The sequence below is a fragment of the Nuphar pumila genome, chromosome 12, assembly GCF_984573655.1.
Source record: "Nuphar pumila chromosome 12, dmNupPumi1.hap1.1, whole genome shotgun sequence".
NCBI lineage: Eukaryota > Viridiplantae > Streptophyta > Magnoliopsida > Nymphaeales > Nymphaeaceae > Nuphar > Nuphar pumila.
In genome coordinates this window covers 66,072,718-66,094,077 of record NC_143260.1, presented here as the reverse complement: position 1 = coordinate 66,094,077, position 21,360 = coordinate 66,072,718, and the positions used below count along the sequence as shown (strand labels likewise).

The window sequence follows — 21,360 nt, the reverse complement described above, 5'->3', positions numbered from 1 at the left end:
AGTATCTGATTTTTTTTTAAAGAATCAAAATAACAATAAAATTTGCATTCACATTAAACAAATATAATATTCCAAATATTTATATTATATTAAATAAAAATGTATAAAATATTTATATAAACTACCTAAACAATACTCGTCTGATTGTTTTAGAGGCAAAAATAGTTATCAAATCAGTTTAATCAAGTTGTTCAACATTAATTAACAGAGATTAACTGATATAAATATTTATATTATTTTTAGATTTAACTAGCAATAATATCAATTAACAGAAATTAACTAACAAAAATTAATAGTAATTAACTAGCAAAAATTAACTGCTAACAAAAATTAGAAATCAGAAATTACAGTGAAACAAGAAAGTCAAGAGAATAAGATACAACCTGATAGTATCATCATTTAAATAACGATAAGATTTATATTTTTACTAAACAAATATGATATTCTAAATATTTATATTATATCAAATAACAATGTCTAAAATATTTATATAAACTACTTAAACACTACTCGTCTAGCTGTTTTAGATGCAAAAATATTTATCAAATCAGTATAATCAAGTTGTTCAACCATTTCTTTCTCAATTGACAACATAGCCAATCCATTCAATCTGTCCTAAGACATAGTTGATCTAAGATAATTCTTGATTAACTTCAATTTTGAGAAACTTCTTTCTGCTAATGCAACGGTAACTGGTATTGTTAGCAAAATCTTATAAGCAATATAAGCATTTGGGAATAAACCATTCAATTTTGCCAAATAACGTAGTACATCAATTGCCTTTCTTTCAGTGGTTAAATAACACCTCAGGGTCATCAACTCTGTAGATAAATCATAACCATCAATATCTGAACGTCCATCATGATTTAAAAATTTCTCAAGCTTCTCACAATACTTCTTTAAGCTATTTAAGGGATTGGCTTCGGTCTTCAACTTCTCTAAGTTTAACAAAAATCCAAAAGTCTCTTCATATTGTTTAAATTGTTCAAACCGGAGTTGAAGGGAAGATCGATCAATTATAAACAAAAAATATTCTACTCTAAAAGATTCTTCACTTGATAGTGTTACATCATCACTGCCACTTTCATAAAATTGTTTCTTTCTTCAGGTTATGCGTTTTTCTTGAAATTTAGGTTCAAACCCCATGTCACTCGCTAGTTTCTTAGCTTCATCCAAGGCACTGGAAAATACACATTCTCTATACTCATCAAGAAATACAATAAGTCCTTGTAAGAGGTTGACTGCAATGCCAATATCCATACTTTCAGACTGAAGAAACTTACTGACATTATTAATTGCATCTAACAATTTGTACCAAATCACCATTCCAAGTAAGAACTCAAAATTCTCCAAATAAAAAATTGCTAAGGTCTCGACCTCACTCTTTGTTTTGGAATCTTCACTTTTTCAGCCAATTCAAGCAAAGCATCTCTTATTTGTGTAGTTTGATCTTTTATAGCTTTTACACTCTCAACATGACTTTCCCACCGTGTTTGTGACAATGACTTTAGAGTAAGACCGGGTACCATATCTTTAAAAAAATTCCATCTCTTTGGAGAAGAAGAAAACAATGTGTAGATGTGTTGCACTACTCCAAAGAAAGATTTAGCTTTAGGACAACATTCCACCATATCCACAAATGTCAAATTAAGACTATGACAACCACATGGAGTGTAGAAAGCTCTAGGATTCATTTCAAGTATTCTTTTTTGGACACCTTTGTGTCTTCCACTCATGTTAGCGCCATTGCCATACCCTTGCCCTCTTATATCATCAATATCAAGCCCAAGTGTAGTTAGCACATTTTTCAATTCAGTTGACAATCCAAGTCTTGATGTATCATCCACCTTCAAAAAATCAATCCAATATTCTTCTATTTTTGGTGTGTCTATCGAATCATCAACACATCGTAGTACTAGAGACATTTGTTCTTCATGACTCGCGTCAGGAGTACAATCAAGAATTACTGAAAAATATTTTGCATGTTTAACTTTCACAATGATTGCACTTCTCACTTTGTTGGCTAATGTCAAAATCAACTCATTTTGAATTTTGGGTCCAAGGCTTGTATACTGAATTTCTCGTGCTTAAGCACGCCGAACGTGCTCCTCCATTACTGGATCAAATTCAGCAACCATTTCTATCATTTGCAAAAATAGGCCATTGTTCTCACCATAGCGTTTCTCATTATCTCCTCGAAATGCTAAAGTGTTTTTGGCAAGTCTTTTCATAATGGAGACTATTCTTGTCAAAACTTGCCTCCAATGCTGCATCTCTTTCTTGATTTGAACTTGCACACTCTGATCAATTGTTTAGTTTGTTTTGAGCCTCTTTTTTAAATCAATTCAAGAAAACATGCATTTCATATGATCTCTAGTAGCTTCATGATTTCTAAGACTTCTATGCATATTATGCCAATCGTTGTATCCATGATTGCCCAATTGCCCCACTCTGCTTATCATTTATGGTGTTTTGAATAACTTGCAACAAAAGCAAAATATTTTATCTAAAGAGATAGAATATATTAGCCATCTTCTATCAAATGTCTGCTCATTTGTTAGTACACGTGTATAATGTGATGAATCAAAATGCCTATTGTTTCTATCTTTAAGAAACAAGGTCATCCACTCTCTTTGGACCCATTTATACTAAAAAATCTTGGAGTTTCATATCGATGTTATTCTAATTTGCACATTCCTCTAAATTCGTAGATGAATATTCAGTTTCTTTAATCTCTTTAGTTCAAGTTCCATCTTCAGTTTCTTGAAACAAGATGTCATTCACTTCCTCATTTTCATTCAAGTCCATAATTTCATTCACTTCCTCATTTTCATTTAAATGCATAGTTTCATAGACTTCCTCATTTTCATCCATATCCATGAATTCATGGGCTTCCTTATTTTCATTCAGATCCACGGTTTCATGGGCTTCCTCATTTGGTTCCACAGTTCTATTAAAATATTTGTTGATAGCTCTGGTTTGACCTTGAATTAATATTGCTTTCTTTTCTCTTCTTTTTCTCTTTTGAGCACCAGAATTATGCTTAGGAGGCATTATTTGTTGCTTATAATTAACAAATCACAAATACCTATAATTAACAAATCACAAATTAGAAATCGAAATTTAACAAAAATACCTATAATTAACGACCTAAAAATTAATGAGCAATTAATATACAAAAGTATCAAATTTCAATTTCTTGGGAGATTTTATAAGGTGCACCTCAAATTCTGGAAAGCAAATGAGGAGCCCAAATTGAAAATGTCGGTGTCGAAAAAAAATCAGAAATCCAAGAAACCAATCTCATGAAGTAGGCACCGAAAAGCAAAACACATCACACAATCACAACTTTCATCACACCCCACCACAAAATTTCCCAGAAAATGCATCCACCTTCTTTTGGATAGTAAAAAAATGAATCCCAAACCAAAACCCCCCTAATGGATTCATGTGGAAACAATCACATCTAGTACAAATTCACATGATTTGCATCACCCCTTCCAAAGGAGAGAAAAAAAATGAAAAAACTCACACAACATTCAAGAGACAAAAAAACATCCAAACTCACTTGGACTTGGGAGGCACAATGACTGTCATCACAAATCTTCCCGATCGAGAGCTATTGCAGGGAAGCACCATCTTTGTGAAGGACGGTTAAGAGGGGAGACACCGCTTCAACGCTATGGTCGCTCTAGAGAGAGAGAGAGAGAGAGCAAGAGATGGTTGGAGGAGAAGATAGAGGAGATCACCAACGATAGCTTCCTTTTGGGAGAGACGCTTGGGGTCGAGTGTAAGACCCACAAATTTTTTTGAGGACTTTATTGTTTGATTTGAGTTGGAATGCATGCTTTCGTTTGTTTATGAGAATACAACACGTAATTTGATATGAATTGACTATATTTTGTATTTTGGCTTTGAGCGCGCGACCCGAAAATCGCGTAGATACACTATGTAAGTAAGAAGTGCCTAATTCTGGACGAATTGACCTTTAAATTCTAAGGGTTAATTTATAATATATTTTTATAGCTTGTTCCCAAATTTGGGACCTATACGACGTAAAAACCTCGTCAGTGCATGTGAATTACGAGTTTTACTCTACGATTGGACGCGAGTCGTAATACACTTAATTCTTGCAAACGAATGTGAATTTTCTTGAAAGGCATTGAGCATTCCATGTTAATTGAGGTTTTGAAGAGAACTAAATGATTTATTGGGATTAATTTAATATTTTAATGCATTAATTAAGCATTATTTTGAAACATCACAATAGGCGATTTTGGATTTGGATCCGGATCGGCAAGAGGAGGCCCAACTCATCTGGGTGCCCCTCTCGAGGACAATTTTAGACATGGTTGACCAGCTGGTTAAGGGTGGACCAGCTGGGTGGCATATTTGAAAGATTTTGCATGGTGTTTGAAAAGAACGCCACGATTGGCCATGGTTCTTTTCAAGAACTCATAATGAAGCATAAAGCTTCATTATGAGGGGCGAGTTTTCCAAAGAAGAGGCATGGGGCTGGCGCCCCATGGCATTTTTGCAAACAATTTGAAAGTTTTCAAATTACCAAAACCGGTTGGGCATAAGGGGCAGCAGCCAAGGGCGCCCCCTTGTAAATCCTTGAAGTTTTAAAGCCTATTTCAAAGCCTTTTCAATGGCATTTCTGAAAACATTTTTGAAATGTTTTAAAAGCTCAACATGCATTGGCTATAGGGGGGCGTGGAGCACCCCAACCATTCATCCTAGTTGGGTTAATCCCAGTCGTCCATTTACTTAACCTAACTATTTAAAGTTTTAAGAGAGAGAAAGAGCTCATTCACCTTGAGCGTTTTTCCATGGAGCTTCTCTCTCCCCCTTCCTTCCCTTCTCCAAACCGTGTGTGAGAGAGAGAGTTAGAGTGTTGTGATACCTTGTTGCAGCTCCAACTGTAAGCAGCATCTTCATCTCTATCTTCACTAAAGCCTCGAAGGTGAGACACTCCTACACAACTCATGAATGTGGTTTTCATGCTTATAATGCATCTTTGTAGTACAATGTAGTAGTAGGGTGCCTTTTGAAATCGTTTTGGGCTTTACCATTTGAAATCATTTTGGGTTTTACTCATTGCCATTGTTTTTTGTTGCATGCATTGCATTGAGCAAAATAGTGGTAGGACGCCATGAGTTCAAATTTTTATTCATGCTCTTGCATTTGTTGCAATATGTTACATGCTTTCATTTCAGACTATGGATTTAACGTGTATGTTGCATACATTGTGACAGTTTTCGGTTGCACAATGGCTGGAAGCCATATTGTGCGTTTTCTTTTGGGGGTGTTGCATCTTGATTTTTGTTTGTTTCGTGTCCGCCAAAGTTCTTCTTCCAAGCAGGGATTTGGTTGGCTAGGAAGCCTTAGACTGACTCCTTTGTCCAGCAGCCATGCCCAACTGGGTCGACCCTCTTGGGTTCGGGCAATGCTGGCTCGGGGTGGTCGGGCTGAGCCCATTCTCTTTTCTCCACTCTCAAATTTCTGTTTGGGCGTCCAGAAAATTTCTGGACGCATGTTTTCTGTTGGGGTGACCCCAGACCGACCACCAACGAGTCAGCCTAGGCGCCCTTTTCTCTTCACGGTTGATGGTGTAACCTTTGAGCCGAGCCCAGTCAGTGGCGTTGGGGTTTGGTCACCCTGTTCGGCCTGACATGGTCTGGACCGAACTCGGTCCAGACCGGTCATAGGTCTGGCCGAACCCAGTTCGGTAGGAAGGGTGTTAGGCCCTTTGTTTCGGGTTTGTTTCGAACCTTGCTGCAACCATGCCGTGTTTAGGCTGCAGCTGGGTGCAGGCAGCTGGGCCTGCACCTCTCCCCTCAGTGTTGGCTGGTGCCTCATGGACATGCTGCAGCATTGCAACAGTTGGGCTGCAACTGGGTGCAGGCTGGTAGGCCTGCGCCCCTTCACTCGTTGGTAGCCGAGCCTCGTGAAGTATGGACACACGGTCCAAACCTTGTCAGGTCTGAGTGCAATCGTTTGGGGGTCTTCGCTATGGCCGCAACCCGCGCGGTGTAGTTTCCCTTGACCACCTTTTTTGGTCCCGGTGGTGCAGCACCGACAACAAGTAGCTTGCTGTCACCTCGTCGTGGGTGCTGCCACAGTTTGGCAGCATCGCCCAAACCGGGCCTTCAGTGAGTGGGTGGTGCCTCATGGCACCGATACACTGCTAGATGGGTAGGTCAGCTTTGGACAACTCCAGCCTGCAGCTGGATTTCCTTCTTTTTGCCACACCTTTAGCGTTGTTAGTGGGGCTTCGGGCTGCAGCCTGGGCGGCTGCAAGTGCTTACGCAGCACGGGGTCCAATACCCCAAGAACGTTATGGATTTTGACTCGTTGTGTCACAATAAATTGTGTTTGTCGACCAAAGCAATTTTATATGTATATTCGGTCATGAATGCACAAAGAAATGGTAAATTCATTGATGTGTTTAGCCCTTTGCACATGTGTTCGTTGTCGCAATAAGAACACAAATGCTTGCAATAATACCTCGTTAAATGCCTTTTTATAAGATAAGTTCTTGGCGTAATTGAGGAACTTATGGCGTAGGATAAAAGAAATACATGAGTATGGCATTTCCCTCGTCTTACAAGGCACAACACAAAATATATATATTTATTTAAAAGTATTAACATGTGTTGTGGCGTGGTTTGTGATGGTGTTTGATCGGCATGAAAACGGCCACACACACTTTAGCACGTAAGTTTTTGCACTAATGAATATAGTCGCATGGTCGTGATACTTGATTTCACGAATTGCATGGCAAATTGATGTATTTTCCCTAAGTACGTAGGGATTCTCGAGATTCATGTTTGAGATTACAGTCTTTTGAGACTTAAGCAACTCCTTGGCAAGTTTTGTTGCGGGCAATGGACCCACTTAGCGAGACGAGCTCGCTTATGGTTGTAATACATGGTTTATGAACTTTGGCACAACTTGTGAGTCACGTTTTACCGTGGCAAAATATTTCTAACTGTCTCATCAAAATGTATAATGCTTTGTAATATCACTTGACTAGTTCTCGCACTTATGACACGATGCGCATACTTCTCCACTTGTATCTGTGCACAGTTCACGAGGTCACATATGTTCGCATGTCCCAGTCCTTTGTATTGATACAATAGTGATTGATGTTCTCTGATGCATACCATGTTACAAATGTTACAAACTGTGTTAGAGATTTATGTTCCATGATGCATACTTTACAAATTGATATGAATTGTGAAATGAATAGTCGTAGTTAAACGCTCATGTTTTGCCCAATTGCATTGATTCATGCTAGTTACATTCTCTTATAGATCCATGTGTGACTTTGTACACTTGCTTAGGATGTAATTGTTCAATTAGTTAAGCATGCTATGTGTTCTTGTTAAACTGTACTCTCATTTTCCACATATGGTATCTTGTGATTGGTTTGTCTCACGAGCTCGAAAGAGTACTGACCCCATTTTATGGGGATACAGGTGTGTTACTTTGGCGTGCGATGAAGCTCGATGTGCGACAGCGGACTCTGAACCCACACTTCTGGAAACCTTGAGGATCTTGGCTGTTGTTGGTTTTGTATAAAGGAAATGATTTGTACTACTTGTAAAATGATTAATAAAGTTGTTTCTTTCACTGTTGTTTCACTTTTGCGACCCGCCCCGGAGTTCGCCACTTGTCTCCTTGTTTTGGTACTTCCGCACTTGCGCACTTGTTTAAAAAAAAACAAGTTTACCGAGAAATCCAAAGGATTTTTAAAGGATTTTCAAGTCGGGAATTCTGGGGGCGTCGCATGGAGAGCTTGGCTTCCATTTTATCCCCTGGGTACACCACGCTGAAATGGGCCCAACTTTTTTGCCCCTAATTTTAAATATGGGCCCACGTTTCAGAATTTTCAAATATACTGATTTTTTCTTAAAGAAGACGAGAGGGCGCATGGGTTTTAGATTAAAGAAGACGAGGGGGCGCATGGGTTTTTAATGTTTAATCGGATCTGGGTCGGGTAAAGGATCCAGATCTGATCCTTTACCCGAACCTTTTCTAAACAAATGGGGAGCTCGGGCCTTAAAAATGGGTCCCCAAAATTTTTTTGGGCCCAGGGGCCCAAGCCTCATTGGCCTCTTTACAGGTCTGGCTCTGCCAACAGGGTGCACTTTAGTGCTTGCTTGTCTTAGCTTTTGCAGTTACAAGTTACACAAGAGGTAGGTGAACAATAAATAAACAAAGCTATTTCTTAAAAATGAGGCGTTTTATCCTAAATATTTGAAAGTTGAAACCTCAATCATGAATTCACCATAAATTAGGCGCCTACATATGAATTACCTATAAATATTTAAAAGTAATATAAGTCTAATGTTATCCTACATACAACTAATAAACCAAACCCTTTACTGAATAAGCTCTAGCATCAAGGGTGGTTATTCTTTTTTTTTTTCTTACAAACTCCAAACATTCAATTACCTACTCCTAAAATACTACATAAACTGATGACATGCAGTTCAAACTCAATTTTTTGAATGAGATTATTTAGGCTCACTAACGTTAATGGACCTGTCCAGACCTAGGTTGTCATTGAAGTTGGTTAAGTGCAGCTCTAACCAACCAACGATTGGGGACATGTTGGTATCTATCCCAATAGGAAGCATTTGAATCAGGACTTGTCAACAAGCTAAACAAACGTCGACTTGCTTGCGGGGTCAGGATGATGAGTAGGCGTCAACGGGTCGGGTTTGGTTCGGACCCATGTAGAATCAGACTTGGCCCCGGTTTTTGGGTATGGTATCATGTTCGGGCCCTGGTCTAATCGGGTTCACTGTAAGAGAAACTATACCTGGACTTGATAAGAACTACATGAACCAAACCCGATAAAATAATAATTTTTTTTACCATTTTTTCATTGAAAAATCGTGGGTCTTAATCAGAACTCGGGTTTGGCCCGGGTCTAATATAAAATTTCACAAACTATACCTAAATTCATGTATTAATCGAACCTTGAGTCCGAACCCGGATCTTAACCAAGTCTTATTATTTATCACCATACCCAAACCCTATAGGGTTTGGTTCGGGTAAACCCAACCCATTGACACCCTTAATGACGAGTCTGAACTATAAGGCAAGTTTGTCTTACTGGTCACGATTCTTCCATTGCCCATGAAGATCAACTATGTAGGGGGGGCAGTCTACGCTCCATGCTTAAAGTGTTCAATCTTGGCTTAAGCTTGAATTGATGATGAGTCTGAACTAAACGAACCGAGTTTGAGCTGGATGGTTTATGGACAAATATATTGTTTGAAAACTAAAGCAATGTAACTTAAAACTCCATGCTTAAAGTGTTGATTCATTTACAAGAACGCATCTTTTAAAGGTAGAAACAACATAATTTAAACTCCAAAGCAAATGCTTCAACCATTTATTTTACACTTTGTAACAAAAAATATATTCAAAATATATTGATTATTAGTGAATGAGCCTATATGAGCCGAGTTATGCAAATCAAGCCCATTATATGAGCCTATATGAGCCAAGACACGAGTGTCTCATATGGTTTTCCAACCATAATCTGTACTGTTGGACATTATGGGTTATAGGTCCAACCCACAGTGTGACCCGGTTTGGCAACCATTAGTGAGTCACATTAGTGGCCACATAATGGGGTTAGTGGGTGGGAGTTACGTGAATGTGGAGAGACCACATTCACGTAACTGCCTATTTCTCTCATTATATAAGGGGTAGGATGCTATGAAAATGATGAGACATTCATAGCATTTATCTTGCCAAAATTCCACATTCTAATAACGTGAAACAGGGTCCTGCTCATCATCGACCTAAAGCCTGGGTTCATTGTGGGCGTCGATCGGTTGAGAAGAACGCCAAATTTCCTGCATGCACTCGATGAGGAATACAGACACTTTCTGTGTTTGTAGTTCAGAAAACACCAACATGTACTGCTCACATAAACACGTGATCTAGTTATATGGTTAAGTGAGGTTGAGAAAATGAAAGCCTTTAACCAACTTGTAAAGAGTATTTAACAAATATTTTTACTTGTAATACATACAAAATACAAGGGTAAAGTTGGGTCCGACCCATATATCATTTGGGTCTGGTACAAGTCGAAACAAAAAGCAGTACTGGAATTGGCATTTTTGTGCATGCAACCAGTATTTCAAGGTCGGGCCGATTCGAATACCCTACATAGGCCTGATCCATCAACAACCCTAAATTATAACCCTATGTCACAAATATGACTTATTGCAAATTTCAAACTCTGATACAATAATGAAAAATGCAACATTTTAAAAATTCAGCTATCTTGAAAATACCATGTTTATTAATTATGCTATTAATACAATAGAAATGCTTTTCCAAGTCGTTTCTGCTCATGTCTTCAAAATTAGGGATGGCAGTGGACCGGGCAGGGGTCAAGGTCTCCACTCCAGCTCCATCTCAAAATCCTGCCCTTCATCCTTGCACGGGTTTTCATTTTAACCTCCATCCCCGCCTCCATCCCCATTTTATGTCTTCCATCCCCAGTCCAAACAGGGTGAGGCAGGGTGGGCTCCTTATTTCCTCGGTCCATTGTCATCGCTAAAGAAGGATTGCGGATGGGGGCGGAGCAGGGATCGGGGCAAAGGGGGGGTGGGGAAAAGCATAAGCTCATCTCCTCCATCCTGCACGGGTTTTGATTTTAACCTCCATCCCTGCCTCCATCCTCATTTCATGTGCTCCATCCCCAGTCCAAATGGGGCGACAACCCGTTTTCCCCCAAACACTGTCATCCCTAATCAAAACCGGTCTGAGTCGGACGATTCAGAGCACATCTCGTCCGATGCAGCCCTGATGGTAAACCATCGGAGCTGCCTTGGCTGCCATTCATCCATGTGATGAATATGTTTCAGCCGTTGTTTTTTGGGGCTGTAGATGCCGTTCATCTAAAACATTAATGGCCCTCAAAAAGTTTGTGGGACTCATCCAAGTAACGACCTATCCATCTATGGTGTTTTGGCTGCCGTTCATCGCATGGATGAACGGCATCCAAAACAACATTGGCCGTTTAGTGTAGTGTGCGTGCTCATTTAAAAATGGGGCCAATTCAAGGTCGTTTCTATTCGGTTTTTTAAATATTTTTAAGAGCTTAAAAAAATTATTATTTTTTGTTTTTTTAATGGTAAAAGATCGATCCGATATTTTCTTTTTCCTTTTTTGTTTTAAGAAACAGATTCACCCAGTGAACCGATTTTAACAATAATGGTTAACTTTCTGCTACATAAATTTTTTTTTTTATTCAAATTCCATACTTTATAATTTATATCTATCTATATAAATTTTATTTTTTTATAAAAAATCCGTACTTTATAATTTATATCTATCTATATAAATTTTATTTTTTTATAAAAATTCTGTACTTTATAATTTATATCTATATGTGCCTAGATTTTTCGAGATTTACTCGGTAATTGGATTTCTAGACTAGGATGAGATCCAAGACCTAATCCGTAAGTCATACAAAACTGGGGAGAGACAAAAGGGAGAGGAAAACGGGAAGAAGGGGGCCTCTTTGATCCCTGCCTTCTAGGGTTTCCTTCCTCCCTTGGATTCCCCCAAGGGATCGCTCACTACCTAGGAAGCCTCAGATCCAATCCAATGGGGCCACGCTACGATCGAAGCGGGAAGCCCGTTCAAACGCTCGCCTGAGAGATCCTCCACCCAACTCTTTTATCGGAGTAAGCCCATCGGATACGCCCTCACAAAACCTTAATCCTCCTCTTCGATCATTTTGATGCGTATTACGAAACTGAAAAGTTGCCTTTGTTTTGCAATTTGCAGTGTTGACGAAAACTTCGCCTTCGAGAACCCAATTGGAGAAGAAGGGGCAGTAGGAGTCGATGTGCGACGCTTGGTTGAGCGGCGCGCTCACTCTGTTCGGAGCAGGGTGCCTCGTTCTCGTGCACTATCTCATCGGTAAACGGCGGAGAGTCACCACCCCTCCTGCTTCTCCGGCGAATGGGGTGGCAGAGTCGCGTCGGAAGAAGGTTCAACCCCATGAGATCGAGCAGCTAGCGGCTATCTTGGAAGATTTTAAAATGGTGGGCTTTGTTCTTTGGGGCTTTTCTGTAATTGGTGTCCCGTTTCCCTCCGAAAGCAGCAAAAACTTCCCGATTTATAATCTTATGAGATCGTCTAGAATTTGCTTTGGCTTTACCACTTCCTCCCCAGTGTACATTCTGAATGGTTGTTACTTATCATTTTTACATTCTTCATATCATTGGATTGTCTGAAATTTTGTGATATCGGGGATTGGAATTCCATTCACTGCATGGAGTTTGATTGCCAGAAAAAAAAATCTGCCGAGATGATGAAATTATGTGATTTAAGCTTCTACCAAATACGCAGGGATTTGAATCCTGCATCATTGTCAAACACCCAGGTTTGGGAATTAAGTGTCCTGGGATTAAAAAATTGATGGAGTTCCAAGTCACATGTATTTTATATCTGCTACTATATATGATGCCATACTATCTAGTAAAAAATCCATAAATGCAAATGTTATCTAGTGAATTGGACCCTATAAATATGTTTTATGATGGTTAATTTATTTGGAGACATTTTGGATGTAGCTATTTCTGATGTAAAAAGCAATTTTTTCGATCATGAAATTGTGGTTCTATATGGGCAACGAATTGTTAAAATTATTGACAAACATAAGTAAACATCAAAATCATATAATCTGAAACGCATATGTCACTAAATGAACTATGAAAATGATATTTTTTGGGTCTGATATATGTGTTATTTAGTGGACTGTTGTAGAGTTGATTGGCTTTGCTAGGAAATAGGTACTATTGATAGTACCAAATGCTACGCATAAATTTTCAAGGTTTCTGGGACATCTCTCTCTCTCTCCCTCTCTGCACACAACACACACGCACAACACACATTTGTGTATGTTTTGTCTGTACAAGTAGACTCGTATAAACATAGATGCACATATCTTGACCCTTTTTTTTAATGTTAGAATATGTAATAAGTCAAAATTTTGCAATATTAGGTGATTATGAACCTAAACACACCCTTAATGATACGTGCAGTAGTTGAAGTGTAGATACGTTTAATTTTTTACAGTTCATTAGCCTGTTTTACAAGGGTAAATTCTGCAATAGGAAGTAGGGAATAAGGCTTATCCAAATGACCAGATATCTGGCTTTTGGGGAGAGAATAAATATGTAGATCATGCTGATCGGAAGTCAGGGAGTTAATCTTATTGGGTAATTTCCTTGAGGTAATCCCCTTGGATGTGTGATAATTTTTCTCTGTTCTCTTGCTTGTTCTTCCCGTTCTTATCACTTAATGTTGTGTTGCAGCTAATGATATGGTGCATTTGACTATTCCACAGGTCTTGGTTGTAAGAAATGACTTGAAGATGGGGAAAGGGAAGATTGCTGCTCAATGCAGGTAATGTAATACTTGATCACACTCGTTCACGTAATTCTGTTGCAACATTCTAATAAATTGAAAATATATTTTTTATGCCATGCCTTTTTTGCTTTCAAATTCTTTCCTTCTGCATCAGTTATCTTTCAAATAAATTGAACATTGTTGTTATTTGATGAACTAATTATTTTCATGATTCAACAAAATCCATCAACTTTCAATTTATTCAGTATTTTGCTTCCTTCATTAGCTATCCGTTTTTTAATTTATTTTACATGTGAACATTTTTTCTAATATGCTATGATACAATGCTGTAGAAATGTATTAACTTCTTTCATCTCTCTCTCATGCATAAATACATCACACACACACACACATATCTGTATTCGACATACGTTATTTTTTTATTTTTATTATTTTTTATTTTTATTTTTATATAGTAAAAACTAGTTTTTGTTAAGGAATCCAGAAAGTTGATTTACCTAAATACACCACTAGGTAAATTTGGTAAAAACATTAAGTTATAAATTTCAGGAAGCCTAAAAGCCTTCTGGACAGTGATTTTGCCAGTATGTTTGTATACAAAGTTTTGCAGGTGCATACTTTCTGGTATGCTTTGAAAAGCATTATAGCATAAATATTTCTATTGTTTAGTTAGGGATTAGCTCTGGGTCCCACTAATGATCCAAGCACTTGGTGCTAAGAAATAGGGATGGCAGTGGACCGGGGGAAAGCGGGGCCCCGCCCCGCCTCGCCCCGTTTGGACCGGGGATGAAGGGTATGAAACGGGGATGGAGGCGGGGACGAAGGTTAAAATCCATCCCCGTCCGGGGGTGGAGGCAGGGATGGACGTGCACTTTTCTCCGCCCTGCCCCGTCCCTGCCACGATCCCCGCCTCATCCCCGCCCCGACCACTTTTCCCCGCAATATCCCCGCCCCGCCCCGCCTCATCCCCGTTTGAACCGGGGATGGAGGACATGAAACGGGGATGAAGGCGGGGGTGGAGGATAAAATCCATCCCCGCCAGGGAGGCGGGGCGGGGGTGGAGGATAAAATCTTGAGGCATGGCGGGGGTGGAGACCTTGTCCCCGCCCCGCCCCGCCCTGCCCCACTGCCATCCCTACTAAGAAATGCATTTACATGTATAATCAACTCTGCCAACCTGATATACTCTAAATTAAATTTGAAAAAATCTATCCTCATAATTATATCAGTGCACAGATCTGGAAAATAGGCTAGTGTTTGGATTATCTCTTTTCTATTCTTTATGTTTACTTTAAGCACAAATATTTTAGTCAAGTCTGACATTTTAGTGGAGTCCCAGATATGACTCAACCTTATGTGGATACCGTGCTACTCTATTTTGAACTGCTAACCTCTTTCCATATCATGAATAAATGATCCAGTTATGCCCTAACATAATGCATATTATATCTAAGACAAAAATATGTATTGTTCTAAAGACTCTATGGTTAGTTGAAGCTACTTGCTTCATTTTATGGCGTGATTCCCAAGTTGTTTGTGCTAAGTATGTTTCTTTTAGTTACTTCCAAAAGGAAAAAAAGCCCAACTTCTTTTGTTTGTGTGTGGAAGATTTGCTGTGCCTATTTCTTGGATGGTTACAATTGTCTTAGGTGTTTTTCACAAGATGACTAATGGGTAACATATCAAGCCAATTGGTACATGATCATGTTAGAATGATAAACTTGTGTTTTATTTTCCTGTTTCTTCCATACATGCTTTGAATGTGCTCTATGATGACTATTTCCTCCTGATTTTGGAAAGGAAATATTGCATTGATCAAGTCATATTTTCTTCTTTTTGTATGTGTAGCCATGCAACTCTAGGACTTTATAAGAAGCTCATATATAGGGCACCAAAGGCATTAGAAAGGTATTCTCTCTCATCCGTATTCTCAAAACTGTTATGTGGTGATTTGGTTGGGCTTATTTTTATTTTCCATTCTTGCTCATTCTCTTTAGAGACTTCATTGGGAAACACAGCTTGATGCTTAATGTCCCATTTAGCATTAAATGTTGAAATTATCAAGTGTTAGTTTTTGTTTGCACCTAACTTGTTTATTTAAAAAATTATTTGATGAATGTGTCAGGTGCAAATGCAGTGGATATAGTTGGATACCCAATCTGAGTATACCATGTTATACAAATCCTTAGAGAGATTTGAATGTGCATTTGAATTGGATTTATTTTGACTTCAGATTAGATTTGGGTTAGTATATTAAGTCGGATCTAATTTGGATCCAGATCCAAATCAGATCCTATGCATTTTTTACATATAAATCTTGTTTTAATCTTTTTTACTGGATAAAGTATGACCACATATATCTTGGGTTCAGACCCAATCTACCTGATTGGATAAGCTTCAAATCTGGAGATGGATTCAGATCGACTTTTTGTATTTTGGACATGGACTCGGGTCTGGCATGATTCAGCCTGTATCTGATCCATTTGTGCTCCTAGTACTGTCATGGCCAAAGTTTAGTTGAACACAATTTTGTGAAAAGAAGAATATGTTGAACTCTGATTGTAGGTTGAAATTTTATAATAATAAAGAATATTCTCCGAAAATGTTGAAGAATACATGCATCGACTTGCAATTACAAAGGGTAAACAAACACAAGGGCATTCATGTGGTCATAACTCTTCTCTAACTAGAACATAATATGTAAACAGCTTCTAACACTAATACTTAGGGCGTGTTTGATGCTGGAGATAAAGTTATCTCCAGAGATAACTTTATATGGGGGAAAACCGGGAAGAAAGACCTCCCATTAATGCAAAAAGCAGGGAGGTTTTTCTTCCCTGTTTGACGGGGTGTGTTGGCCCATACAAAGGGAGAAACTTTTGATGCTATGAAATGCTCCCTTCTTCTCTTTCTCTTTTCTGATTCTGAAAAGGCTGACACATTAATATATCTCACTGTGTACTAATACCACTGGAAGTGAGCACATAAAAATTTGGTGCTTTAAAATGGTTTCTACTTTCTAGGTATCCGTTGCTGAATGCATCAGGGAAGAAATATAGGCTGGAATCTATGTCACATGGGTGCGGGGGTGCGGCACTTTCAAAAAACTTGGGTGCGGCAAAAAAAATTATATATATATATATATATATATACATATATATATATATATATATATAATTTGTGCAGGGGAGGGGTCGAGCTGATGAGTTGTGGAGCCTGATTCAGAGCTTTTGTCCTTGCAGAAAGGGGGGTCTGGGGCTCCCCCCTGATGCGGGTCCCGTTGCGCGGTCAGCGGGCGGGGTCTTTGAGGGGCAGCGCCCCCAGAAGATTTTTTTTAATAAAAAAATTAGACACAAATGACCCTGGGTGCGGTCAACGCACCCAGGGTTGGGTTGACCGCACCGGGTGCCACACCCGTGTCGCGTCACATCGACGCGGGTGCGGCACCCGGTTTGCCGAGTCCCTGTGACATAGGCTGGAATCCTTAACCTTTGGGGGTAAGATATCAACATGGCTAGTGCTATCGAACTAGTCACTTTTATGTGGCATCTAATGACCTATGGGCATGAAGGGTGTCACATGGCAATTTCGAATATATATATATATATATATATATATATATATATATATATATATATATATATATATATATTGCGCTTTTATGCTGGTACTGTACCACCAGAGCTTGTTGTGGACACTTGATTTACAAAGATCTAAGCTCCAAAAGCAAAATCTAACCATTTGATCATGTTTAGCATATTCTATTTATTATTTTCATGTGTTAAAGTTGACTCAGATATGATGTTTTATACCATTTTCAAACCACCTTTATTTTCATGAATTGTGAGCCATTGATTTTCACTATTACACAAAATAGAATCTTATGGTGTATTAAACATGATAAAACCTTTTAATATACTAAATAAATCATGTTAAACACATATGTATGGTTGGATTTACACTTTGGTAGCTAAATCTCTGCAAAGTAGAGTGTGTACCACCGTATGATATCATGGTACAAAACCACCATATATTTTCTCATATACATATATATGTATGTATGTATGTATATGAATATGGTTCTGGTCTGATTGGATTCAGACTTGGTTCCAATCTGGGTCCAACCAGCTGGACCCAACTAGACCAGGTCTAAATCAGACCTTGGTTGGAGCTGACCCAGCTCTGAACTTAGACATAAGCAAGTCACAGATCTGCTTTGACCCAGGTCTGAATAGACCGGGGTCAAAGCAGACCTAGGTCTGCTTCGTAACACCTGGCCTTCAAGTTATGAAAATATGAGAGAGAGAGAGAGCACCTTGCCTCGCCTCATCAGAGAGAGGTTCAGCAGTGGGAAAAAGGGGGTGGGGGCCAAAACCAGGTGCCCTAAAGCCTGCTTATATCTATATATGGTTTATGTCTGTTTCAAGTGATTGTACCTACAATCTAGCTTTAATCTCATGGTGCAAGTTGTTTTGACACAATCTAACCTCATGGATGTGTTCAGCTTGCTCGATTTAGTAGTAATCGACTCTTGAATCATGTTTTTCAATGAAAAAATATGTTTTTATGAGTCGGAAAAAATTGATGCCTTCACAGCCATTGATTTTTGGATCACCAGAAGGACTTGCATACAAATCAGATTCCGGCGATCCAAAAGCCGGTTCCCAGTAAACAAAACCTGTAGATCACATCTATGTTGTTAGATGTGAGAAAAAAACCCAAACAAGGGGGTTCTGCCTCATTTGCTAGGTCGTGCTTTGAGCTCTCTATGTTTTATCTTTTCCCTCATGAAGTGCTGGTCTATGTTGTTACCATTTATTTTGCTTCCAACTTTGTTACTTGGAAGAATTTTTTAAACTCCCGAGATTTATCAACTTTTGAAAATCTCTACGAGAAATACCCTCGCCGAGAAATTGCCTTTAATGATACAAGTGACTATGCTTCTATGTTCTTAAAAATTAAATACACAGATATTGTCTCCAGATTTTCCCAAGAAAAGTAATTTTTTAAAATTTATTGCAAGGTTTTCCTTTGCTGAGAAAATCCTGATAACGAGATCTGTGACTATGTTCTGATCTTCATAAGGGAGGTATTTTGCTTGTAACATGTAATGAGGGGACTTGTCACTCAACAGTTTGTTGGAAACATATTCATTGTATGACTGGTATTATGACAGCCCTTAGTCCACAACTCAAATGGTGCACCAATTATGATGGCAATCCATTCTCCACAATGTGTTAGTGTTTTCTTGTGGCAACAACATTTTTGACCTTGGTATGTGGATAAGACTTTATGATGATAGAGGTAATTTTCTAAATTATATGCTGATACATAATCACCTCCACCATCACATTCAAAGTTCCCAATGCTATTAGGAGTTTTGGACAAGGGAATGGAGACAAGAAATATATCATAGCATAAATATATCCAAGTAAATGTATTGTAGTTAATGGATAAATAATATAATAACGAGAAGAAGAGAAATAATCCTGAGGTGTAGGTCCTAAACATCTGAATTAGAATTTTAAAAGGAAAATAAACTCTTTTATTTTGAGTTTGGAATAGAAGTTCACGCTTCTTACAAATTTGACAGCTTAAACATCAATAATAACTATCTGGTTTCTCGTCTTTATGAAATTTATCAGTATACCATTAGAAGATAAAAACTTTAGAAGTGTCATCCGACAGTGTGCAAGCTTTGGATTGATTAAGCGTCATTTAAGGAATGTGATTAGGAGGATAATTAAAATTCGAGCTTTATGACTTGGACACATTTAAAGCTTCTTTGATGATATAGAGGTATCACCATTTCAACAAATGTCTTTTCTGTAAAAAGATCTCTAAGAAACACAAAAAATGTGTGAAAACAATATAAACATTAGTTTGGCTAGAACATAGACTTCAGATTTCTTTTAATCTCGAAATTATGAAATGTATAAGGTAACAAACAATGGTTGAAGGCTACTAGCAATAATTCTCTTAACACGAGCAGTGGGATGATATGAACCATCCTTTTGTTGGAACTCTATTCTTATCTAGTTTTCCTTTCTAAGTGGTTGGGTTCTCTTTTGCCTTGGAGAATCATACAATTGCCTCATGGGTAATTAGTTACACCTGTGATGATATAAATGCTACTGTTGCTTTAGCTTTACCCACATTAGTGGATAATTTCTGTGCAAGCTTACTAACAAGGGATTGGGTTATTTCAATACATAGATGATCAACCTCCAATAGTTTTACCATTAATGTGTTTGGAAATTTCAAAAACCTTGAACTCAGTTTTCAATTTTTTGGTAATATATTGGCCAATGAATTTAGCAGTCATATTTTTCTTAGACCAATCAATAAAGCTGGGGTTATAGTTGAAGCAGTCAGTAAACAACCAAAATAACTAGCTATAGTAGGCATGAAGAAACTAAATGAAATATGCTCTTTTTATACATATTTTCAAGCACTTGCCTAAGTTTCTATTCTTGCAAGATACAATGATTAGAAAAAATCTTATTTCAAAGAATTAGTCCTAATTTAATTTGTTTTCTTTTGTTTGATTTCATTATAAACAAGACTAACAAGCATGATGTGACAAAGGGAAAGTAAATAGTAAATTTACCTTACCATGAATTCATCATTTTAGATATTTGCTGATATCATGATATTGAACTTAAGTTCTCTCTCTCTCCCTTTTTGCATCAATTAAATCATCATTTACTGATACATTAACTTTCAAACTGTGGATTTGGTTTATTGCAGATGGGAGATGTGTGGGCAAGTTAAGGTGGTTTTGAAAGTTGAAGGTGAGGCAGAACTCTTGGTTCTGCAGGTATGTCAGTCCTGCTGTCCTAAAGTGCTTATATGTGATCTTGTAACCTTTTAGCGTGTTGTTTAGCAGATTTCTCGTTATCGCCTAGTAGAGTTTCAAGTTTCAACAGTTGAGCTTAAGATGCATGAATCCCAAGGAAACTAGAAGGTTTAATTAATTTCTTTAGCATTCCTGATAGAAACTTTAGCTTTTTTCGCTACTATTTCTCAGTGTCAAACTATAAAAATGACATTTTTTTAGTAATTTGACAATATGACATTTATTAGTGAGAGAGATTTGACAGTTCCCAACTTGCATGAGACTTTTGTTATTGTAAAAAAAGCATTGTATCTTTCTTTCTTTCCTGTATGGTAAGAGAAGGAAAATACAAAACTGTGTGATGTCTAGGTCTTTTATTAAAGAAGGGAGCTAATGCAGAGAAATGGTGAATTGATGAAGGAAAATTAGAAAAAAAAACCCCAAAAAAAACATAGGCTCATTGTTTCTATGTCAGACACTTTGAATCTCTGAAAGAAAAGAAGGATAAAGACTTGCCTTGTTCTAAAACTAGCTTCTTTGTTGGTAATTCTTATTCCTCATAATGAATACATGCTTTTACAAGCAAACTACCCTATCCAAAATTAGAAGATACAAACATGGAAATATTAGTGTTGACAAAATTAAGAAAAAATAGCCTTTTTCTGGCATCTTGTATTTCCAGCATCATGTGCAATTAAATAGTCTTAATCATATTTTTGAATAAAGACAAGAACCTGTTTATGGGTTAAAGTTGTATCATGAGCGCACTCTTTTTTTTTGGATTGACAAGCTGAGGTTAGGCAGACCCCTACCAGATTACAAAGAACTGATTACACTTTAGAAAACATGTCTGAGAAAAACCAATCAGGTGGTTTATCCTTCCAAACCCTATTCATTCCCAGAACCCCCATCTTCGTGAGTTAACAGGCTATGTAGTTACACTTTTTGGGGATCCATTTACGCTAAAAATTTTCATATTCATGTTCCTGTGAGAATTCTGAGCTGCACCAACTGAGAGTTTACACTCTAAAAAAAAGGCCAAATCAATTTGATTCCTAATCAGAGTTGCCAGTTGAGGAAGCGGGAGCGGGAAGCGAGGCACT

The 21,360-nt window shown here is 38.0% G+C and overlaps 1 protein-coding gene across 1 annotated transcript in view; it reads left to right on the top strand.

Annotated features, from left to right (window-relative positions):
- Positions 1-11,505: 11,505 nt before the first annotated feature.
- The window catches only part of LOC149821002 (Peptidyl-tRNA hydrolase II (PTH2) family protein), a 67,791-nt gene continuing 57,936 nt past the window's right edge, over positions 11,506-21,360 (top strand). The window contains exons 1-5 of the mRNA XM_089982244.1: positions 11,506-11,726; positions 11,830-12,089; positions 13,397-13,455; positions 15,268-15,327; positions 20,170-20,239. Coding sequence (XP_089838370.1) covers positions 11,889-12,089; positions 13,397-13,455; positions 15,268-15,327; positions 20,170-20,239 — 390 coding nt within the window. The 5' untranslated portion in view covers positions 11,506-11,726; positions 11,830-11,888. The remainder of the gene's footprint in view (positions 11,727-11,829; positions 12,090-13,396; positions 13,456-15,267; positions 15,328-20,169; positions 20,240-21,360) is intronic.